Consider the following 24,996-nt stretch of genomic DNA (forward strand, 5'->3'; position numbering starts at 1 on the left):
ACAAAAACATAAAAATTAGAAAGGACTACTAGTATATGAACAATCTTAAAACAGGAACAGTTATTTGGATCTCATGCGACATCCTTTATATTTTCCTGCGCTCCTATCAACAATATGTCGAAAGTATGAAGACACGAAGGGAAAAAGACTAACAAAGAAAAAGATTAGGCCATGCTTTAGAAAAATGATTTGGGGCACTTGCAAGTGCTAATTACAATAATTGATTTTTACAGCTTGATATTGTTCTTTTTTGTTAAAGTATATTTAAATGATACAGTGAAAAGGCTAAAAACAACGACCAAAAAGATCATTTTTCAGTTCTTATTTGGGTGGAATATTCATTACCTAAATCCTATTCTTTTACAAGGAAAGTCAATAATCAGTTGGTTGTCCACATTTAAAAGAAAAACAAACTCACTAGAGAAATAATCTTATTGGTCATTATACCACAGCTCCTTATTTTCATACCGACACGAAATGTTTGTTTTATTCAAGGAATGACTGTAATATTTTTTCTGTCTATGAAGAAATAACATAAAAAATTTGGTGCACACTGAATAACGCGCGTAGCGGGTTATTTAATAGTGTGCACCACATTTTTTATGTTATTTCGAATAGACAGAAAAAATATTACAGTCATTCCTTAAATAAAACAAACATTTCGTGTCGGTATGAAAATAAGGAGCTGTGGTATAATGACCAATAAGATTATTTCTCTAGTGAGTTTTTTTTTCTTTTAAATGTGGACAACCAACTGATTATTGACTTTGCTTGTAAAAGAATTTTTTTGATTTGTGATCCGGAATCTTTTCGTTTAATCGATTTATGACTATTGATCAGCGGTATACTACTGCTGACTTTATTTTCATATTCGAAATGGTTCTTTTATACTCCGAATAGTTTATTTCGTAAGTTATCATAGAAGCGGGTGCATTCTCAAATATATTTAATGGCAAGTTACGTATCATTGGATAGTTCTTAATAGAATTATGGAAGTAAGATGATGTAGTAAAATTGCCAATTAAACAAATCTCCAACAGAGTCCAAATAACATAGAAGTTATTAAGTGTAGGCCATCGTATGACCTCCAATAATAAACAAAACCCTTTATTGCATAGTCAGCTATAAAAGTCGTCAAAACCCCCCTTACGTCGGACAATGCAATATATAAAAACAAAAATGATCATTATATGTCTTCTACAGACTCGGCTGTGTATTCAATAATGTCAAAGCCTAACCTATCGTAATGCATTTCTATTTCCTCTTGGAGACATATATGTCTTATTTTCTTATAATGCATGCAGTAATCATTTTGAGAGTGAGTATGTCTGTCTATTTGTGTGCTTTCTCAACGAAAGAAAGTGTCTCCTTTCATAATTTTTTGGCATCCTGAAAATAATTTGTTTGTAAAAAATAAAAGCAACAGTAGTATATCACTGTTTAATAATTATAAATCGATTCAGTGAAAACAAATCCGGGTTACAAAGTACAACCGAGGGAATAAAACATCAACTATAGGAAGAAAAAACTTACAACAGAAACACTGAATTGCAACAAAAACAAACGTCCACATACATAGACACAGGCTATCTTATAACAAAAGCATATATGACGTTAGCCGCATTTAAAAGCACAACTTTTGTTAACTTTAGATTTTCACTTCGTATTCGATCGGTTTTCTGACTGTTAAGATTGGAGTGCCAATGAATATGAAGACAAATCGTGTCTCTGTCATACCAAACTTTATTTAAGATTTCGTCTAAACTAATACCAGAAGTCTTTCGGCAAATACATTTTAAATAAATAGATTCATTGTTGATTTAATAGATAAAAAAAATTAAGGGTAATTGGTAATATTAGGTCCCAAAATGATCAATTTAAATATAAGGGATTTTCGGTTTTGGTATTCTATTTTAGACCTTTCCGATGGTTAACGGGTTAAACTAAAAAAAAAAAACAACACTAACAAGTATCAAAATAAACACATAAATCAACGATGTAATGTACGCTATAAAAAACATCTAAAACAACATGTGAAACATTAAATGTAAAGAAGATACTACAAGAAGAAAAACAAAACTGTACTGTAGCCTCCTGTCCCTTGAAAGCCTTGAGTATACAGGGGTAGAGTAAAATTATAAGATTTGTGGTATACTTTAGTTCAACCCGATTAAACCAAAACCGCTCTCTCAAAATATAACCCTTCCATATGTATTTGTTATTTGTTATGTTGACCCGGTTATTTGATGTTATTGATCAAATAAGTTTCCGATCGGAAGGGAAATAATTGTTGCTGAACAACTGAATTGTATCCGAATCAGTAAACAAACAGTTAATGAACCTTGTATCGTTTATGACCCTTTTAATCCAAATAAGAACAGACTATTGTAAGATGTACATTATAGATTTTATTGAAAGAGCATTTTACAAATGACAGTTCAGTTCCTAAAATGTCTATCTCTCATAATCGGGAAGACAAGGGAAAGGATTGTCTGTTTATCGGCTATGTCTTTATCTGGGATTGATCAAGCAGATTTGCTTGTTTTAGTAATAATATTAGCTTTTTTTTTAGTCTTTCCACTTTCCTGCTTAATATTTTTCTGGAAACAAATAATCTTGAAGCAGCGCACATTTGAAATACCGAATTACACTTGTTACCGTATTTGTCCTTCATGAGCAACACGACGAGTGGCACAAGTGGATCAGGATCTACTTACCCGTCCGGAGCACATGAGATAGGTCCCGGATTTTGTTGGGGTTCTGGTTGCTCAGTTTTTGTTTTATTTGTTGGATTTCATATACTGTCTTTTGGTCCTTTTCTTTAGTTTTGTCATAATAAGTATCCTTGTCAGTTCATTTTCGATTAATAATGTTTCATGTTCCCTTCCTGTCTCTTTTAATGTCATTGGAGAGCCTATTGTCTCTTGATGCACCAGTTGACTAACTTATGCGAATATCGTTAAAAAGAATGGTGCTCAAACAACGTTTTTCTTGAATTACATTTTTGAAAAGGCATGCCTTCAAACAAGATACTTTTAGATAAGAAACTTATAAAGATTGATACTTTGGGAATGACCATCAATTCACTAATTCATTGTTTGAAACAGATCTTACATGTTGTTTTTGTTTATTTTTTCTGAATAAAAACAAACGCTTTATAATTTCACGCTTTTCTACCTTTTCTAGATTAACCTTCATAAGGAAGCATAAAAGCCCAATATTTGATGGTATTAAAGGGACCTCAAAATTAAAGCCAAATTTATCTAATGTGAATATCGACTAAGGGAGTTGAAACCTAAATTTCTTAGTAATTTCGAAATCTATCAACGGAAAATTTACATTCTGTTTATTATCAATCTTGTTAGCAACAAAGAACTAAATACTTAGCTGATGATAACCTCGGGACTAATTGTCACATAGCAGTGATTTTGACCAAGTGCTATGAAAAATGAAAAGAAACTTTATAATTTCATGCGCCCGACACGCTTCTCTGGATTTACCTTCATCAGGACTACACATTTTTTATGAGCATAGCACAATTTAGAGTCTTTCAAAACATACTTGAATTACGGCCGCAGATATTAAATGTAGGAAGACATGACTATATATTACGTATGTCAACTAGGTGCAGATTTACTAGTCGAGTACTCGGTGGATTTATCGAGCGAACCCCTATTATTTATCAGCAACTTAAGTACTGTGTTGTTGCTTTCTGTAACTGCGATTGCTTTTGCTCGGTACTGTTGATCATTATGGCACCCTCAACGGAGTTTTTTTCTTATTATTATTATGGCACCCTCAACGGAGTTGGTTTGACATATTGTTATTGTTCGTTTCTTTTTTTCTTATATTTATTCTTCCACACTTTTTTGTCCATGCTATTTCTCAGAATTGGCTTGAACAATATTGATGGAACTATACCATAATGAGGACCACTATATGAAATTGTGCAATCGGGGTATGGCATCATCAAGATGGATGCCGTTGCCATGGAAACTGATAAAATGTGAAAAAAAATGCAAATTCTAAATCTTTTGTTATAAGAGCCAACCTAATGAAACTTTATGTAAATGTTGGCAGCGGTGCCCTGAGGTACCAACAGTACTTAGCTTCTGCAAAATCTCTACCATTGCCATGGAAACGGGAGAAAAGTTTAAAATTGAACCTATGGGGAAAAAACATCAAACCAGCCTTTTCTAATGGAATATACTGAGATCAAACTCAAAGAAACTTCATAAATATATACTAGTAACATGGCATAAGTCAATGTTGCAGCTGTTATTGGAATTTTCAAAATGGATACCGTAACCATGGAAACAACAAAAATTTCAAAAAATTTCAAAATGGTCTAAACTAAATGAAACTTATAGTAAATGGTAATTGACAATTACAGATAAGAATTTGGATTTCGGAATTTCCAAAATGGTCGCCGTTGCCATGGAAACTGCAAAAAAAATAAAAAAATAAAAATGTTAAATTTTTGTGATGTATTTATAAGTACTTTGGCTGTTTTAAATTTTCAAAATGGCTGCAGATTAGTGGCAATGTGGGAAGTGTGCCGTCCGCTATTGCTTGCAATGGCAAATCTAGTAATTATTATATTTATTCTTCCACACTTTTTTGTCCATGCTATTTCTCAGAATTGGCTTAAACAATTTTAATGGAACTATACCATAATGTAGACCACGCATGCAATTGTTCAGTGGGGTATGGCATCATCAAGATGGATGCCGTTGCCGTGGAAACGAAACAAATGTAAAAAAATCCAGTTTTTTGTTTTGGTAAACTGTTTGGATATGCTTGAACTCAGAATAATCATATTTTAATACAATGTAGGTAATATTGGCATTCAAGAGACGAATTTTTTCCTGAATATCCCTATCCCTTCTTTTGTATACATATTGTTAGACGATTGATCAAGGTTAACGGTTAATCTTCAACGCCTGTTTTGCTTTATCGTATATTATGTCAAGCTATAATATGGTATTGAGAGCAGATGTTTAATAGTATCTATTAAATTTACTGCTAACTTTTTATAGTGTAGACGATAAGAACAGGGCATTTTGTAAAGACCACCATCTTTTGTAGAACGCCATACATTGCCATTCAGATGTTTGTTATTGTAACATTTATTTTTAGGTTGTTGTCTCATTGATGTAGATCCCATATATTTTAGTCGTAAAAGTAAAAAAGAATGTAGTTAAGCATCAAGTCAGTTAATTGGAGGGGTGTTAACGGGACTTACTACGTTACATACTACGTTACATACTTAAATCCATTAAAAAATAAACACAAGTAATTGGTTTTGATGAAATATACCTTTGAATGTAAAATATTGTCACTATATATGCTTTTGAACAGTTCGTTTTATAATGAGTATTTATTGTTTCTGAACTACAATAACAGAAATTAAATTAAAAAAAAAAATTGAAAAAAAGTAATATATAATGTTAAAACAGAAATGGTCATCATCACTTTATTACACATCCTTGTTCGGTGTGTCCTTTCGGTGTATTCTCTACGAATTCATTGTGCTCATTTCCATCCATCTGTGGAAACATCTGAGATGATCTAAAAAAGAACGTAAATTTATATATATATAAAAAGAAAGAAATGAGTGAAACTTTTAGATCTATGTTGTTGATTGAAGTATACTTCACAGTTTGGCTGGCAGTGTTTATCTTCTTTACTCTTGCCACGTAAACAATCAACCAGATTCAGATTCTGAAAGATGATGACTCATAGAAAACCAACGTTTGAAGTGATACCGGTAAAAAGAATATCCATTATAATTTATGTGTATCCATAAGGGGGCCCGTCCCCCTGGTTCCCTTTAATCGCCTATGAAGTTTATAATACGTATTACTTACATAGTGATGAAGTTATCATTTCAAGGCAATAGAAGTCAATAGAAAATTGATCAAGAATCGAATCGATAGTTTTTGGATGCAAAAGGTTTGATTAAAAAAATCAAACATATCGTCTAGTGTGTTGTTTTATATGCAAATAAACTGATTCGAATTAACTGAAAAAAGAAGCTGAATCCACTGCATATGTTTGCTAAAGACCTCCATATGTTTATATTACAGAATTTGATTGAGCTCTTTGGATGGTTCCGTACGGCAAGATATCTCATCTATCCTTCTATTTCACATTTACAATAGAGCCTTACTTTCATTTTTTTTTCAACTGATGTATGCATACAATATTTTTCTTGGTGCATTTTATTCAAACTGCAACATACCCTTTATTTTCAGAGAATTCCATAGTTTGCACACTTGCACAATCTAAACATCTGCAGGAGCATCGATTTCCATAATGTGTTGCTGAATAACGTTTAAAGCCTTTGCTTCTACAACGATATCTACATCTGGTATGACAATCGCCTTCTGACTCGTGAACTAAAATAAATTACAACATAGATATATCAATAACATGTGCTTATATTGTTGTCGAATGTATAACTAACCCATAACTTTTATAATTAGTTATCAAAGGTACCAGGATTATAATTTAGTACGCCAGACGCGCGTTTCGTCTACACTCATCAGTGACGCTCATATCAAAATATTTATAAAGCCAAACAAGAACAAAGTTGAAGAGCATGGAGGATCCAAAATTCCAAAAAGTGGTGCCAAATACGGCTAAGGTAATCTATGCCTGGGATATAAGCTACTTTACAGGGTTTTTTGGAAAAGCATATTTGGGATCTAGATTCTTCTTGAAGGTGACAAATCACATGAAAGAAATAATGATAAGGAAACTGGGTTACCTCCGTGTAAATTTTATAAAAGTTTTTTTTTAAACTGCTGAATCAAACCGTCTATTTTCGAAACCAAGATCCAGTCCTTTTTTTATTTGGTTCTGACTTCCCTGAATTTGTTATAGCCATATTCGATACAATATGTTCCACATGTTGAGCAGACCTGCAACTCCTTCAGAGCACACGAGATTACCTTTTGGGTCTTAATTAGGCTCGTCTTGTTCAGTCTTTAGTCTTTTATGAAGTGTTTTGTAGCCTGTCGTTGTAGTTGATGTGTTTCCCTCGGTTTTAGTTTGTAACCCGGGTTTGTTTTCTCTCAATCTATTTATGACTTTTGGACAGCGGTATACTACTGTTGCCTTTGGTTTTTTTTCGTCGTTTTTCGTGATTTATCTTGGTATTGCCGTTTTTTTTTTTAATGACTTGTTTATTGTAACTGTTTTCGCTTTGAACACGATTTTGTTTATTCTTCCGGTCACAATTTGGTTCATCCTTTTCATTCACAGTTTTGTTGATATTACGTCTCATTAATACCCATACTTCAATGTGCTGTGTCAAATATTTTGCCGTTATCGTTCATTATAAATTTAAAAAAAAATATCTTTGCAATATACAGTAGGCCAAAAAAAGATATGCCAATCAAAAAAGAAACAAAGAATATCAAATTTTAACACAGAAGACGCTATGGTGGTATCAAATACACAATCTCTAGCAAAATTAAACGACTCAAGTAAACGGTAAAGAATTCCACACTTTTATAACTTTTTGTTTTAAGCATCAATAAATATATCAAGAGAGATTGTCTATACCTTGCCCGGATGTTATTTATTTAGAATGCACATGAATCAATTTAGCAGCTGGTCTGTAAAATTCTGCAAGTATCTTGTTTTAGGGTTGATGTATTAAATAGGTATTTATTAAGATTAACACGTTTTGATTATTATAATATCATCGTCTTCATACGTTAATACAGTTGATTTTGACAAAATTACCTACCTTATGTATATGATTCAGAAAGTCAACATGCAGTTAATGTAAATTGACAAATTGGCGGTTTTTATAATTTTTGATCCAGAAATAACGATTCCGGCGGACGGGCTTTGCTTTTTATTTTAGTTCGGCGACGGAAATTAGTCTTGTTGTTTACTACATTATTTCTGAAATCTAGGGCGATTGTATATAAAGTTTAACATATAAGTCCTAATCAACACCAATTGCACTAAAATCAGTGAATGACGATCATGAAATCCGAAAAGTAAGCAATAACTCAGACCACTTCAACACCCGATTAGATGCTGATTGAAATTAAATGAAATTTTGAATAGTAATCTACAAGATAATATTCGATATAGGTGTCTTGGTAAATTTAACGAAGATGTGAAATGATAACTTTATTTAAAACTGACTACTTGTTTATCCATTACACTCCCATTGTTCTCATAAGGGATGATCATGAATAGTTAAACAAGTCAGTAAATGCTCGTAAACTTCAATCTAAGAATCAAATGCTTTGTTTAATTTTAGTCCTTAATTTGAGAGTGTAAGTACAACGCCTTTAGGTCTTCAATAAATAATCTGTAATTGATGACTGTCTACCACAGAAAAAATGTGTCCCGGCCCAGAGGATTTCCAGTGTTGTTTGCGTTGATATGGAATTCCATTTTCCCTAATAAAGCTAACGCACATAGACTATACAACTGTATACACATTACCACAGTCTCGTTAATGCTTATAAAAACCTATTTAAGGTTTCGAGGAACATAACATTTTTAACTGAGCTACACGTCCATTCGACTTAGCTGTATAACAGACTTAGGATAGCAGAACAGGAACGTATCCGCTGATTAAATTCGTTCGTGAGCTATAATTATAAATCAACTAATAATTAATGACCAGTCCAGTGGCAAATATTTCATGAATGTTAAGGACGAAAACGCAATTATACGTTGAATGAACGGTTCCATAGGTAAACTTAACTAGGGTTTATGGACACCAATCAATGGGTAGTTCACCGGGAGAGGCAGGGAATCACTGCAAGTTATTAAACGAGCCCCGGCATATGTTTTGGAAGTCATTGTTTTCATTTAGGAAGTGTATTTTAATTTTATTTTATCGAGTGTTTTATGTGAGTAGAGATGCAATGCATTTGCCTTGTTATTTATTTTCCAGGGTTAAATACTGTAAAGCTGTATACAAAATTAAGGGTGGGGTACGCACATTTATTTTTTTTCCTTCTGACAAACATGTATTTAGATTTTTTATCTCCTTCCCGCTGGTGGTATTATATTTTTACCTTTAGTACGCCCCGAAATTCCTATATCTCTCGAAAATCCAACTTAACACAGTTGATTGCATGCAGTGCAATGGTCCTGAATAGACATACATTAAAGTGAAACACCATCGAAATTCCATGACGCTTCGATTAAGATTTCATAAATATGTCAAAAGAAAAAAATCCTATAACGAATCTTGCGTATAATTTGCCAATCGAGCGTACCTTTCGTCAGTCAAATTGTAAGAAAGATCTATTTTCACTTGAGTGCCTATAGTCTGTTGATATACCTGATTATTAACTTATGCGAAAGTAGAGACCTCAAACACGATTTGTCTGATATAACTTGCTTTATAGATATGTCTTCAAACAAGATACTGTTAGATAAGGAACTTAATAAAGATTAATACTTTGGTAATGACCATCTATTCGCTCATTTATTGTTTGAAACAGAAATAACATGTTGCTTTTATTATTTCTGAATAAAAAAAAACTGCTTACTATTTCATGCACTCGAAGCGCTTTTCGTTATGTACCTTCATCAGGAACGCATAAGGCAGCATGTTTGATGGTCATTGACCTCAAAATTATAATCAATCCATCTTATGTAAATTTTTGATTTAGGGAATTGAAACCTTACTCTCTTAGCAATTTTTTAATCTATTAACGGACAATTTACAACCTGTTCGTTATAAATCTTGTCAGCTCCGACGTACCAACCACTGATCTATCGAGTTCTTCAAACCTACTCTAAAGCATTGTCGTAGGTATAAGAATGTAGGACGACATGACTATATACCAGTAGGTTAAGTACTTTGCGGTTGCCTCCAGTAATTGTGAGCTTTTTTTGTGCGGTACTGTTTATCATTATAATTGCTTTTATTTGTGTAAGCTTTAATATCGGTTTTAAAGATTAATGCTTTTCCTGTTCTGCATTTGACTTTGCGTCCTTTTGTTTAGCTTTTGTTAGTCCATTGATCGAGATGAAAAATGAAAAAAACTTCAGGGCATATTTTTGCTATATCGTATAATTTGTCATGTTGGGAATTCATTTTTTGATGTTGTCTGTTTAATTTTTGGACAACTTTTTTTATTGTGGGTGATTGAGACCAATACATGTTCTAAAGATCACTTTATTTCTTTGAAGGCCATACGTTATCGTGTATTTATGTGTTGTTCCGTTTGGTTGCTGTCTCATTGGTGTAGATCCCACAGATTTTATTCATAAAAGGAAGTGAGGCATTACGAAAATTCAGTTCGAGTAATTACGAGCATGTTTATCATCTATTTGAATCAATTGTAATCTTAACACATGTAAGCTGCTCTCTCGGATATAATATAGTATGTTACTAATAATATTTTTGAACTGTAAGACTTGTACGTATTTGAAACACAGTTCTATTAATAATTAGAATTTATTGCATCAGAACTACAAATTGGAACAAAAAGAAAGTAAAACTATGTAATGTTTTAACAGAACGGGTCATCATCACTCCATTGGATATCCCCTTTATATGCCAGTTTCACCTTGTTCGGTTTCTCCTGTGGGCATGTCTTGGACGAGATCAATGTTCTCGTATTCATTCATCTGAGATGATCTAAAAAAAAAAAAAGAAAATGAATTACTAAATAAAGATTGGAAACTCTTGCAAGGTAAATAGTCTATTATGTTCAGGAGCATACCAGGAGTATAGGGTCCACTAGAAAGCCAACGTTTGGAGCGATACTTGTAAAAACAACTAAATATTTTTAATTCATGTATCGCCATAAGGGGATCCCTAAACCCGCCCTTGAAGTTAATACTATGTATAACTGTCATAGTGATGAAACTATAATTTCAAAGTACGAACAGCAGAGATGAAAAATAATCAAAAATCGAAATTATTTATCGAATGCAAAGGTGATAAAATCGTCTTGTGTGTCTTTCATATGTCGTTCACTAGTATACGTGCATTTATTTGTAGAGTTAGAGTTAACTAAGAAAGGAGTCCACAGCATATATTTGGAGAGGGATTACATGAGAACATCTTAAATTGTTTAATATAGCTCTTAGAATTGTTATGTACGGCAAGACATCTCATTTATCATTGGCCAATTCAATAGAACTAAAAGAGGGAGATTAAACAAATTACATTGACAATACGACCTCACTTACAAATAAACAAATTACATTTACAATACGACCTCACTTACAAATTGTGTCAACTGATGTATGCATACACTGTTTATCATAATTCATAAGGCAGCCGAAAAGTTCAATATTTAGTATTACTTAAACATACCCTTCATTTTCTGGGAATTGCATGGTATGCTCACTGCCACAACGGAAACATTTGCAGTAGCATCGTCTTCTAAAACTGGCTGATGCCCAACCTTTACATCTTCTGCCTGCACATTTAGCTTTACATCTGGAAGCACAACCTGCTTCTGACTCATGAACTTAAAGAAAACAAAACATAGATGTATCAACGAAATATGGTAATATTGCAGGGGATTGTTATCAAATGCATTACAAATCCATAAATGTTTGGCTATTTTAACTGTCATTATGTTTCGAATATTTTCTTAGCACTATTTTTTTTATTTAAAGTATTTATCATTGAAGAAGCGATACGCACGGCAGGAAGAATAGCATAAACTTAAAAAAAGAATATTTATTACTTATTATCGCTGGTAAAGTCTTCGTTCGTAGAGATATATAATATTTGTTCATATTATTTTGATACACGTTATAAGTCTACATAAACTTTAATCGAAAATGATATGTCTTGACAAAAACAATGGTTTGATACAATGGAGGAACATTAAGGTTTTGGTTATGGAAACATGAATTAACGTAACAGGATTGATATATAACATAATCATAAAACGTTTCAATACTTCCAATGTGGTATTGTAGGTTTTTTCTCCGACTTATATATTTCATTGTAAAGTTTGTTTCTTTTTACACGCTTTTATCTATTCATCCAGTCACAATTAAGTTCTTTCTTTCATTCACTGTTTTGTTCATATTACGCGTCCCTATGAACACTCGTATTCCAATCTGTTGTATCACATCTTTTGCGCTGTCGTTCTTTGTAGATAAAATAAAACGCAGACATGACATAACATTTTACTCAGCTTTTGAAAAGTTAAAATGTCATTTAATTATAGAAACCCAAATTATGTACATACCTATAAGAAGTACTGCAAGAGCAATAGCCAGGATAACTGCTACCTTCATATTAGATCTACAGTTACGTTGATATTAATCTGAAATTGGAAGGGCTGTTACATCTTTGTCAAAAAAGATAAGCAATGCAAAAAGGAAGCAAAAAGAATGATAGATTTTAAAACATTAGACTCTTTGGATGTAACAAATACTAAATATAGCAAGTAAACAAAAAGACTTTTAGAAAACGGTAAAGTACAGAATTTAAAAAGCAATTTTTGTTTTAAAGCATAAATGCGATTTTCTATACCTGACTTTGAGATTATAAATTTAGAATACAGATGAATGAATTATTCAGCTGATCTTAGAAATTCTGCATGTTCAATTTGTTTTACGTTTCAGGGCTGACTAGTTGAGAAGGTAAGATATAATCTTTTCTAAAGATTGTTACGTTTTGATTATTATAAAATCGCCGTTACGATACATTAATACAGTTTACTTTGATAAAGTTACCTACCTTATGTATATAGTTCAGCAAGTCAGCAGGATGTGAAAGTAAATAGACAAATTAGCGGTTTTTATAGTATTTGATCCAGATATAACGATTCCGGCGGACGGGCTTCGGTTTCTATTTTGGTGTCTACGACGGAAATTCGACTTGTTTTCGTACTGTTTTTTTTTTCTAAAATCTAGGGCGTTGAAATATTAAGTTGAACATAGAAAACACATTAAAAATAAACGTTTATAATGAAAAACAATTCATCGTGTTAAAAGCAAAATTTGACCTATAATTGTTAACGTATTATACATTACAATTTGTTGTCCCATTGACACTCATTCCAAATCTTCGTATGTATATCCACGAACGAGATTGAAACAATGAGCATTATTTTGGATTACTTGCGATATTCGTTATCTTTCTATGAAGACTCTTAGTAACATTTGAAAATCTGAAGAAAGTAAATAAAAATAAAATATAAAGGGACTGCAATCATTTAATCAAAGATCAGAACAAAGGCATGCTGAATAAAACATTAAAAAAACCCAAATAATACACATAAATTAGAAATATTAGTACAAGGCAAATCGAATCTCACTAAAACTAGAGAATGATCTGAAGTTAACCGAATAAACTCATCATAGATACCAGAGTTGAAATTTATTACACGCATGTTTCGTCTACAAAAGAATCACCAGTGAGGCTCGAATCAAACAAGTTAAAAAGCCAAAATAAAGTACAAAGTTGAAAAGCTTTTTAAGACCAAACATTCCTATTTTTTTTCAAAATACAGCTATAGTGTGTGATAACATTGTGTGAGGGAATTCGACGTTTGATGTACCACTGTTCACTCCAGTGCAATTTATGACAATACCACTGCATCAATCAAAATTATTTTTTTTGCAGTGTTTTAAGAAATGATTTTGCTTTGTTGTCGCGTATTATTTGTGAAACATTCAATGTTTTAAAAAGGCGAATTTTCTTTATAAAGTCAATGATTATGTTGACTTTTGAAGGCCAAACTTTCTACAGCCTTAAATACGCTAATGAAAGATCCAAAAACTATACCAATACATAACGACATGTTTATGAAATTATAACAAATCTATTGGTTAACAAATTTTTACTCGTTATTGCAAAATAATGAACTTGATATATCTGACATTTTCTCCCTACCCAGTTTACCCCTATACATTTTTATGATGTGGACTGGTCATTGTTATTGAATCGTAGGCAATTTGATTGGATTAAGTTGTTATTAGTTTACCTTCAAACTTGTTTATGCTTTTCATACATGACTATTGATTAATTAGAACGTGCATAAATGTGTACGGTAACTAAAATGACCTTCAAACTGAACACTGGACGAGTCAATATTATGTTTTATCAATGAAAGTTAAGGTATGAAAGGTAAGAATTGCCCCTTATTCCATTTTCACAAAATTTTCGGAATATACAGTTGAAAGGTTATTTTTTAAAAGCCTTTTGTGAAGAGTAAAGAGAAAGTTTACAAAAAATACGTTTTGTTCCATTAAACAAGTCATTTTCGTAAGAGAAATACCGAAATATATTTTACCCACGACTACGGCAGGTAAAATTATTATTTATCATAATAAAAAAAAGCATTTTTCAGTCTCATTGGAATATGTTGATTACAATTAATCCCAAACTTAAGAAGTAAGTAACTAAAGTCAAAATATGTCCGATCTGCCTATTTCTGCACACCAAAAGTCAACACGATCGTTTTAAAGTCAATTTCGTCTACCTCACAAAATCTTGTTAGGCACTCTAGTAAAGGTAATCTTCTCCTGAGGTATAAAAGCCTTAGTATTTCATATATTAAAAACAAGTCAGTAACTCTGCTCCGTTAAACACCTGATGAATTGCTGATTGGACATGTAGGATTTCTTATTATAGTAATATATACAATATAATTTCACGTGTCTCGGTTAAATTAACATAGATGTGAATAGATATTTATTCATTATCAAAAACTTCATTCATTACACATCAATTGTACATACATAGTTACTATTCTTAGTTATAAATACCAAACTAAAATTCAAGGAAAATAATTTTTTCAACTGTGATACACGTCTTTTCGAGTCGACCCAGTCGTTTTGAATGATTATATCACATGAGACACAGGAACAAAACCGCAACGGTTTGTGGACAGACAACTAGAAGAAATTAATTTCTATCTTATTCAGTTCCTTCAATAATTTATAATATTAATTCACTAAGAAGCAAACAACTATGTCAACAAGGAAATTCAAATGACATATAGGCTCTCTTTAAACAAATCACGTACTAGTAATATAAAACGAAAGACAAAAATATAAAAAAGACCATACCACAATAACGCGATGGCGGGATGCATAAATACCGAGCCACGTGAAAAAGGTTAAAATAAAGAAAACCAAAGAGAAATAAACAAAAACCTATAACACGAAATTAAGATCATAAACAACGTCTAGATTTATACTGTAATGCTAATATATGCACTTAACAATATGTAAAGTTCTAATTTATATCAATTTTCAGTAAATACAGTCGTTATTAATATCATTTCCATCGGTGAGGTTCGTGTGGCTCAGTCTTTAGTTTTTTATGTTGTGTTTTGTATACTGTTGTTTTTTTATCATCTTTTTTCTTTTTAGCCATGGTGTTATTAGTTTGAATGACCCTTTGGTATCTTTTGTCTCTCTTATATAGAAGTACCACGACAAGTGTCATTTTAAAGCAAGATCTGCTAAATCTTACGGAGCACATGCTATCCCCCACGGTCTGAACAAAACCTTTTGGTGCCCAGTTTTTGATGTTCGATCTTATGTTTTGTAGACTGTTGTTTGCCTTATGGTCGTTTTGGGATTTTTATCAGTTTTTTTGTTCAGTTGAGATTGAATGTCCGTATGGTATCCTTTGCTTCTCTTTAAAATGTAGATTAGTAACGTTCTATCGTCAATACCCAACTCCTTGAATGACGAACAATACCATATTCAGATTCCAACACTATATCTCGACCAATATGCTTCACAAGGTAAATAAGAGAATGTCCAGTGAAATTGGAACGTTGAAAGAACCAACCTCTATGAAATCGACCAAAAACACAAGTGCAAGCACCCCCTCCCCCTAAAAAAAGAAAGAAATACATTATCAAAAAAAGATAAAATCTACTAAAAATAAGTTTAACGTGCTTAACCTGCTGATTTGAAATAATATCAAGCTTTAATCTAATATTTATATATATATAATATATATTATATATTAACTCAATTTATCGATATTTCTTGATGGTATGCAAGTCCAAAATTCTTAAAAAAAAAACAACAATAGCGTATAATATACAGGATATCATATTCTCCGAAAATAAGAAAAGCCCCATGATATCAGATAAGGTATAACAAGCCTTCAGAAAACAAATTGTGAAAGTTAACATTAATCAGGAAGAACACAGCATTGTTCTACTTCAACAATAAAAAGATGTGGGGTATAAGTCAGGGCAGGCCAATTGCACCCTACAAGCCCTCTTCCAAAAAACAAAAAACGAAAAATACAGAAAAAAGCAAGATTTCTAAAGAAAGTATATAACAGCAATGTAAAATTGACCGTTGAATACAGCATGTCCAAAAACTATCAGCACTTAATCATCCCATTTATATGTTACTATACTTTTACAGTAAGCATATTATCCTTGTCCTAATACTTGTATTTGTTTACTTGTTATGTTGATCCGGTTATTTGGTGTTATTGAGCCAATACGTTTCCGATCAGGAGGGAAATAAATGTTGCTGAACAACTTAATTGTATCCGGGTAAGTAAGTACGCAGTTTATAAGCTTTGTAATATTGATACCCTTTTGAAATTACTTCATGAAAATAGATATAGGACAAATGCTAGATGTAAAAGAATGAAACTTCAATTCCTGGAATCAATTGGTCTTAGAAAAAAGGCCAGGAAATGTTAACGAGATTACAGGTCTACACCCCGCAGTGAAACATAGTTAATTGTCAAGAATTTTACAGCTTTGCAGCTGCATAACAACTCTACATGGAGCAGCGCATATTTCAATAGCATTTTTATCTTTGTAGAGCATAAAGTTTGTTACTGCAAGTCTCCACCGACTAAAGCAAATATTTTATTATCAAAGAACTTTTAGTGCACAATTAATATTTATCTGATTGACTAAGTATTTGATTAAAACCTTTATTAAGAATTTGTGTAGCAGAAACATTTTCAGATATCTTAGATATATAATACAAGTTAAACGGAAGAGAACAGAATATTAACAAACGTCCGATCAGAATATTATTCCAAACATATATCAACGTCTCTCCATAAATCCGCCTCCTTAAATCACAATTTCACTTAGCTCGATTTCACCTTTCTGCATATCCTGTGATTGGTCAGTGTTCTCATGGTCTTTTGTCTGTGCTTGCATCTCAGATGGTAAGAAGATAAAATAGAATAAATAACAAAATGGAGGAATTAATAGAATTTCAAAATCATAACATTTAGGATGTCGAAGTAGAAATCATAGCCTTTTACTGTCAGCCATTCTCTCTTTTACCATGTCAAGAATATTGTCACATCTGTTCATGATAGGTTTTACTGACATGGTGTGATGAATTTAACATGTTGAAATCAACATAATTCTAAAAACCTACAAACTGATGTATGCTAAAATATTTACCAATGTAAAGCAGGCAGTCAAAACTACATAATTGATAGATGTTTTACTAGTAATTTTAACAGACACTTCATTTTCAGAGAATTTTATGGTACGCTCACGGCCACAACTGAGACATCTGCAGTCACAGGACCATACATATCTGACTACCAATTTTATCTACAGCGTCTGGTCGTCCATTGGTATTTACAACTGGAAGCACAACTTGCATTTGCGTCTTGGACTTAAACAAAATATCACAGATGTAATCTTTGATATGTATGTATAAAAAAGAAAATGTGGTATGATTGCCAATGAGACAACTGTCCACAAGAGACCAAAATGACACAGAAATATAGGTAACCGTACGTTATTTGTTATTATTTCAATGTATTTTTCATTCATGTTGAAAAATCCCATATATTTCATTCATATTCAATAATGTGTGTACATTTTTAAAGTGTTTTTTTTTTAATTTTTTTATGAAAGATTTGATACGAACAGGATAACAAATATAAATACAATTGTCATTTGATTTCTGGACTTTCTGTTCTAAATTTTCCTCGGAATTCGGTATTTTTGTTATTTTACCTTTTAACGAAAAGAGGGTAAATTTTTGGGAAACCAATTGTTAACTAGAAATGAATTAAATTCGTTTAAAAAAAAAAGTTTAAGTTATACAAAAATTTTTGTAAAAAGTATTGTTATATCATACTTGATAACGTTAAATTATTAGCGAGCTAAAGTTAACATTTAGGAGACGTGATATGAAACAACAAGACAACAGTACAACAGAGATCAAAGGACCAAAATTGTATTGAATTAAAATGAATCATCAATTTGTTTAATCCTTGCATATGTATCCGTCGGCCTTTTAAATTTTCTTTTTATTATTAAACAATTATAAACTAGGAGCTACTATATTGGTAGTTCTGTTAAATACGGTTATTTGTCTTGGCAATCATCCCCATCTTTTCATTTTAATTTAGGAAATATTTCTCTGCTTTTTAAAATGTTTATCAGTCATTAATTTGTTTAAATAAAATGATATACCTATAAGATGTACTGCAAGGCCAATAGCCAGAATAACTGTTACCTTCACATTGGATCTTAATATGGTACCATAAAATTAGACGAGAAAAACAATACAGTTAACTATAGGGTAATATCAAGAACGAAACTTTGTAAACTATAACCTCAAAACAAAATTCAAATGAATTTAAGAGGAACATTTGTTTATGACCAAGTCAGGAATATAATAGTTTTTGTCCATTCGTTTTTGATGTGTTTTGTTATTTGATTTTGCAATGTGATTATGGACTTTCCGATTGGATTTTCCTCTAAGTTCAGTATTTTTGTGATTTTACTTTTTAAAGCATTGCTGAATTTAATAACATTTGGAAAGAGTGTTATTTCATAACTATTAAAAGTAATAGATGTATCAAGCAAGCTTTGCAATATTGTTTGTACAATATACTTTTCTTATTCATTGAAATGATCAAAATCAAAATATAATCACCCTTTTTTCATAATGATACAGTGATACGATTTTATTTTTACAAAGTCACCTACCTTGTATAATTATTTCAGCTACTCAGCAGGATCAATTAAAGGAACACTAATTTGCAGTTTTTACACATAGGTTAACAAATGACATTTCGTTGTTAAGTTGGTGTTACGAATTTGCGTATTTCCTTTACTGCATACTTTCAAAAAGTCACGGTCAATATTTTACTACGTTATTTATATAACAAGTAAACCATAGTGGCAGATTTTTCTTACGTTATTTTCGATTAATGAGACTGAATGTACCTTTTGTATCTTTCACCCCTCTCTATGCTGTTACAATACTGTTCAATGTTTGGAGACGGGTTGACCCCTTAAGCTTATAATCATGTTTTATCTCACCCAGGTTCTTTATGTACATGTCTCAAGTTTGCAGTCTGTTATTTAGTGATTGCGGTTTTGTTTGTCCGTTATATTTTTTAAAACTTTTTTTCTTTTTTTTTATATATAATTCAGGCTATTGGTATTCTTGTTTGAATTTTACGTACTTGTCATGTCTGGCGTTTTATAGTTGGCCTTACGGTATGGGTTTTGCACATTGTTGAAGGTCGTTATTGACCTACAGTCGCTTACGTCAAGGTCATGTGGACTCGGACTTCTTCAAAACAAAGTTTAACTATTCGTGCTGCTGTGTTTATTTTTTCTGCATTTGACTAGAGGTAATGAGAGAGTATGTGGATCACACAAAACAGGGTTATCCCCCCGTATTCTTGCGACTGCCCCAAATCCGGACTCTTTTAATGTTGTTATTAAACGTTTTAATTCATTTGTGTTTTTGAGTTTAGTGTACATTTTTGTTGGACCTTAGTGTGTTTTCTGCTCTTTGTTCTGGTTTATTGAATAATTCATATATAACACACAGAACTAAAAACTTAAAAAGAAACCCTAAATATCGGAAATATAATACTCGGACTAAGCAAAATAAGGACAATTTCCAAAAAACCCAAACCAGAACGATAACCGTCGTTTTATGATATCGTTCTCGAGAATAGTTCGAGAAAAGTTCCCTTAACAAGAGCTTTAAATCATTTTAAATCAGAGAAAAGTATGAAGACACATAACTTAAACAACACGAATGCATATTTAAGTAGAGACATTATATATTGATGTCGGTGCATCTGTTTGTTCGTTCGTCCGCCATATTACAAGTTGAAATAGTGATTTTAGGAAAGTTAATTTTTTTATGGAGTTGCATGATAAATTTTATTTAAAATTTAATAACAGTGGGATCTTTATGATATGAATTTTTTACAATATTCGAGAAAATCAAACACATAAACGAATAGAAAACAACTGTAATTTTACTGACTCGGTACAGGCATTTGCCCGTCTGAAAGAGACGTTTTTGTGTACATATACGACATTAAAGGATACACTAAAATACATAAATTGAAAAAGGCTCATCTCATCATAAACAAAAGTCTTGCGTACTGAATTATAATCCTGGTACCTTTGATAACTATTTACACCACTGGGTCGATGCCACTGCTGGTTGAAGTTTCGTCCCCGAGTGTATCACCAGCCCAGTAGTCAACATTTCGGTGTTGAGATGAATATCAATAATGTGGTCATTTTTATTAATTTCCTGTTTACAAAGCTTTGAATTTTACGAAAAATTAATCCCAGGCATAGATTACCTTAGCCGTATTTGGCACCACTTTTTGGAATTTTGGATCCACAATGCTCTTCAACTTTGTTCTTGTTTGGCTTTATAAATATTTTGATATGAGCGTCACTGATGAGTCTGATGTAGACGAAACGCGCGTCTGGCGTACTAAATTATAATCCTGGTACCTTTGATAACTAATTAATCCGAGGTTCAGTGTTTATGGAGTACCACGATCTCTGCACAATAAAGATCCTTCTCAACAAACTCTTTTTCTGGTCTATAAGTGACCAGTTGTTTGGAAAATTTATTTCATACTGGTTTTGGCTTTGATATATTTTTCTGTGGTTTAAAATTTCACTATTTGGTAATTTGGTGTTCATGGTCTAACTTTTGTTTATGATGAGATGAGCCTTTTCAATTCATGTATTTTAGTGTATCCTTTAATGTTGTATATGTACAAATTGTTTCAAGTTAGGGTGAAGGTTGTCGCTAGATGAAAAGTTCAAACCCGCTGCATTTATGTGTACTTTTCCTATGCCAGGAACCTAATTTTCAGTGGTTGTTGATTGTTGATGTGGTACATAAGTGTTTCTCGATTTTATACAGATGAGACCATTGGTTTTCCTGTTTGAATGGTTTTACATTTGTTATTTTGGAGCCACTTATAGCTTGCTACACGGTGTGAGACTAGGCTTCGTGTTGAAGGTCATACTTTGACTCATAATTGTTTTCTTTTACAATTGTGACTTGGATGGATAATTTCCTCATTTGCATTCATACTTCATCTCCTTATATATATTACCTTATGAATAAAAGGTGGATTAAATCTGGTTTTACAGCTTATAAAACAACCTCTCCCATAAATAACAGTGGCATACAATTCTTTTATATTGAACAATGTGAGAGGAAAACAAACAGACTTAATTGGTGAACATTTGTGATAATCGAGTTGATGGTGTCCTACGGTCACATACTTTTACTTAAGTCTGATATATCATTAGTGAAAGCATATTATACATGTCTCGATAAAAAAAAATAATGAATTGTGTATGTTTGTATGAATATTACATACATTTGCTATAACAGACAAATGGCCCTTTTATAGAGCAGTGAGTAGGTTTGTATGACGAAATCAGTATTTTTCATATGCATTTTGGGTCCTAAATGCTCTTCAACTTTGTACTTTAAACTTATTTTGATCAGAGCGTCACTGATGAGTCTTATGTAGACGAAACCGCGCGTCTGACGTATCAAATTGCAAACCTAGTACCTTTGATAACTATTATCGTTACTTTTGTCTAAATCCGACAATTAAAAACCTGGATCTGCAACCGAATTTCAGAATTCTTTTTTTGAAAACCTAAATTTTTATCATTGATTTATATTGGCTTTTAATTTGAAAAATGGAAAATTGAAATCAGAATAATCGAAAATCATGAAATATGAACTGCATGTTTAAAATGAGAATTTCGATGATACGTCAGTAACTATTATGACAAAAATTACTTATCCATAGATGTAAGAAGATGTGGTATGAGTGCAAATTAGACAACTATCCATCCAAGTCGCAATTTTTAAAAGTAAACCATTATAGGTCAAAGTACGGTCTTCAACACGGAGCCTTAGATCACATCGAACAGCAAGCTATAAAGGGTCCCCCAAAATGACTAGCATAAAACAATTCAAACTGGAAATCCAACAGTCTAATCTATATAACCATGCAGGTTTCTATGTAAGTCTTTCATTCAAACGTTTAGTTAGACAAACAAAAAAACCAAACAGGTGACGATGAAATGTTTAACTGTTTCATGTGATCTTCTTCTTAATATAAAACACTTGTACTATAATGTGGGCATGTATGGCAAGTAAGTATGATATTATTAGTACTGACTGTTTTAGGAAAAGTGGGCTACTTCAATCTTATTTCTAAGTGTCCTACATTATAATTTGTCTATCATGATCGTCTCCATCCATTTGACTTGCGTATAAAACAATAACTGTTAACTAAGTACTGAGTTGAAACACAATTTTATTTAGAATTTATGATATTAGATAACAATTACAGAAATCTAAGACATTTTATACAAGTGAAACGAAAGGGAAAGGTCTATTAACACAGGTCGAATCAGAATATCACTCTGAAACAGAATGTGCATCAACGTCACTTTATAAGGCCTTCTCTTTACATTCCAGTTTCACCTTGTTCGGTTTCTCCTTTCTGCATGTCCTGGAATTGCTCATGGTCATTCATCTGTGCTGGCATCTCAGCTGGTCTGAAGATGAAATATGATATATAAGAAATTGGAGGAATACATCTAGATTTAAAAATTATTAAAACGTGTACGATGTTAAAGTTTACTGTCAATCTCTTTTAATCTTCTACTCTTGTCAAACATACTGTTACCCTTTTCGTGATACATGATACAGGCATTATGTAATGCCTTTAATACATTAAGATGAACTTAATTTTAAAATCATCCCAACTGATGTCTATATAGAAGGCAGTCAAAACTTCTTAATAAATAAATGCTATAAATGTAACGTACCCTTCACTTTCAGGGGAGAATTTCATGGTATGCTCGCTGGAACAACGGAGACATCTGCAATAGCAAAACCATCCATATCTGACTGACACGTAATATCTACAGCGTCTGGCTCTACAACGAGATTTACATCTGGAAGCACAGCTTGCATCTGCGTCTTGCACTAAAAAAAATATTACGGTTGTAAGAATACAATAAAAAAAAGTAAAAAGAGGGATATTTCTGATGCGTTATTTGTTTACATATCACGAGATGTATATTCTTATATGACATGCTTATTTCTCTTTGTAAATAACACCGTGATAAAGTTCTCGATATATCTATACCGAGCCTAGACTCAGATGTTCACATAAATCACTGTTACAATATACCTCACAAGTAAAAAGCAATTAGGTTTATTTTGTCACAGAATTCAAATAAGTCATTTCAGGAAAAGTTTTCTGTTGCTTGATAGTCAGCGCATTTGTTGAAAATAAGAAATAGCATTTGCACGCGAGTAGACACAAGACGTGTTTAGATCCTCAGAGTTCATTATGATAGGAATTTCTAAATCAATTTAAAGTGAGAAAAAATTGAAATAAGAATGTAAGGGTTTATTACAAAATAATTAATATGTTTACTTTATTTGTTTACTGGTAAAGTAAATAATTATCAAAGGTACGAGGCTTATAATTTGATGCGCTAGACGCGCGTTTCTGAAATTGTAATAATAAGAAATTTGTTGTTCTGAGCATTGCCTATACGGCTGAAAACAAACAGACTTATTTGAAGACATTATGCATTCCTATTGGGCGTTCACTTTGTCTTCAAACTTGGGAAATATTTTTTCATAGTGAAGCTTTGCTAAACACACTATTATTCAATAAATAGGTAGTATTTTTTTTACAAAATAGCAAAATTTAACAAACAATCATTTATTTCAAAACTTAATCTTTAGTTTTTGCATCCCGTTTTTTTTTTAAATTTTGGCAATTTGTGTTTCTTCATTTTGGGAAGATTTTTTCCCCGGGTGAGTAAGGGTTGTTTGCTATTTACACCCGAGTAATTAACCAATCAGATTGTATGATATTTGCTGCATCAGAAATAAAATTATGTACATACCTATAAGAAGTACTGCAAGGGCGATGGCTAGGATAACTGCTAACTTCATATTGGATCTTAAAGATGTAGATATTGAACTAAAATTTGAAAGTTATTACATAATCAATAACCCACAAAAAAAACCCGAAATAAACCCAAACAAACAAAAAAGTACACACACACAAACATTATATGTAAATATAAGTCTCGCAGAAAAAAAATCAACATATGAGAAGAGAGGTAGCTCATTAGAAATTAAATTAATAAATATAACAAGACAGCTTTGAAATATTTCTTGTGCAATATTTATTGAATAACAATCACATTTTGATCATAATAATACATTGATACGATTTATTTTTACAAAGCTACTTACCTAAGGTAAACAATTCAGCTAGTCAGCAGGATGATAACCATCAATGACAAATGAACGGTTTTTATACACATGGATCCAGACATGACAATTCCGGCGGACGGGAGGGATGGTTACAAATTTGCGTATTTCCTTTATTGTCAATATTTTTAGAAATCACTGTAAACTTGTTTTGTTTAAGATTTTGCAATTTACTTTTATTTTTATACATATAATTATAATAGTTCGAGTGGGTCTCCTACCGTCACACGCTTTTAGTTAAAGTATGATATATAATTATTGAGAATATATTACACGTGATTCGCTAATGAAATAACTGTAAAGAAGTTTGTATGTCTTTATGAATATCACAGAAGTTTCGCTACAACATTCGTTTGGCCTTTTTAGAGAGATTGACCAAAAACCTGCCGAATTTGGAAATTTACTTTTCATAGATTATTTATTTTCTTCTTTATTTTTTAAATATGCAAT

The 24,996-nt window shown here is 32.0% G+C and overlaps 2 protein-coding genes and 2 long non-coding RNA genes across 4 annotated transcripts; all 4 read right to left on the reverse strand.

Moving 5' to 3' along the window:
- Positions 1 to 5,348: 5,348 nt before the first annotated feature.
- On the reverse strand, positions 5,349 to 7,877 carry LOC143045540 (uncharacterized). The gene is made up of 3 exons (XR_012968974.1): positions 7,760 to 7,877; positions 6,245 to 6,401; positions 5,349 to 5,571 (listed from the first exon to the last, which is right to left on the reverse strand). It is a non-coding gene; the product is annotated as an uncharacterized LOC143045540 (long non-coding RNA).
- Positions 7,878 to 10,431: 2,554 nt separating this feature from the next.
- Positions 10,432 to 12,817, reverse strand: LOC143045528 (uncharacterized). The gene is made up of 4 exons (XM_076218105.1): positions 12,704 to 12,817; positions 12,210 to 12,287; positions 11,318 to 11,474; positions 10,432 to 10,633 (listed from the first exon to the last, which is right to left on the reverse strand). The coding sequence occupies exons 2-4, from the start codon at positions 12,256 to 12,258 to the stop codon at positions 10,546 to 10,548; spliced, it is 294 nt and encodes a 97-aa protein (XP_076074220.1). The 5' UTR covers positions 12,259 to 12,287; positions 12,704 to 12,817; the 3' UTR covers positions 10,432 to 10,545.
- A 4,060-nt stretch (positions 12,818 to 16,877) lies between these two features.
- LOC143045534 (uncharacterized) lies at positions 16,878 to 19,071 on the reverse strand. The gene is made up of 2 exons (XR_012968970.1): positions 18,927 to 19,071; positions 16,878 to 17,598 (listed from the first exon to the last, which is right to left on the reverse strand). It is a non-coding gene; the product is annotated as an uncharacterized LOC143045534 (long non-coding RNA).
- Positions 19,072 to 22,541: 3,470 nt separating this feature from the next.
- LOC143045546 (uncharacterized) lies at positions 22,542 to 24,665 on the reverse strand. The gene is made up of 4 exons (XM_076218131.1): positions 24,529 to 24,665; positions 24,174 to 24,250; positions 23,076 to 23,235; positions 22,542 to 22,802 (listed from the first exon to the last, which is right to left on the reverse strand). Exons 2-4 carry the CDS (start codon positions 24,220 to 24,222, stop codon positions 22,712 to 22,714), a joined length of 300 nt encoding a protein of 99 aa, XP_076074246.1. The 5' UTR covers positions 24,223 to 24,250; positions 24,529 to 24,665; the 3' UTR covers positions 22,542 to 22,711.
- Between the last annotated feature and the right edge of the window lie 331 nt (positions 24,666 to 24,996).

The sequence above is a fragment of the Mytilus galloprovincialis genome, chromosome 1 (assembly GCF_965363235.1).
Source record: "Mytilus galloprovincialis chromosome 1, xbMytGall1.hap1.1, whole genome shotgun sequence".
Classification (NCBI taxonomy): domain Eukaryota; kingdom Metazoa; phylum Mollusca; class Bivalvia; order Mytilida; family Mytilidae; genus Mytilus; species Mytilus galloprovincialis.

What these genes read in the sequence shown, in the direction of transcription:
- LOC143045528 (XM_076218105.1), bottom strand. Translation starts at nt 12,258, where the DNA reads ATGAAGGTAGCAGTTATCCTGGCTATTGCTCTTGCAGTACTTCTTATA. An exon ending in TCTTGCAGTACTTCTTATAG is followed by an intron (nt 11,475 to 12,209) that starts GTATGTACATAA and finishes GTTTTCTTTAAG; the next exon opens with TTCATGAGTCAGAAGCAGGT. An exon ending in CAATTCCCAGAAAATGAAGG is followed by an intron (nt 10,634 to 11,317) that starts GTATGTTTAAGT and finishes TTTTTTTTTTAG; the next exon opens with ATCATCTCAGATGAATGAAT.
- LOC143045546 (XM_076218131.1), bottom strand. Translation starts at nt 24,222, where the DNA reads ATGAAGTTAGCAGTTATCCTAGCCATCGCCCTTGCAGTACTTCTTATA. An exon ending in CCTTGCAGTACTTCTTATAG is followed by an intron (nt 23,236 to 24,173) that starts GTATGTACATAA and finishes TATTTTTTTTAG; the next exon opens with TGCAAGACGCAGATGCAAGC. An exon ending in TTCTCCCCTGAAAGTGAAGG is followed by an intron (nt 22,803 to 23,075) that starts GTACGTTACATT and finishes TTTCATCTTCAG; the next exon opens with ACCAGCTGAGATGCCAGCAC.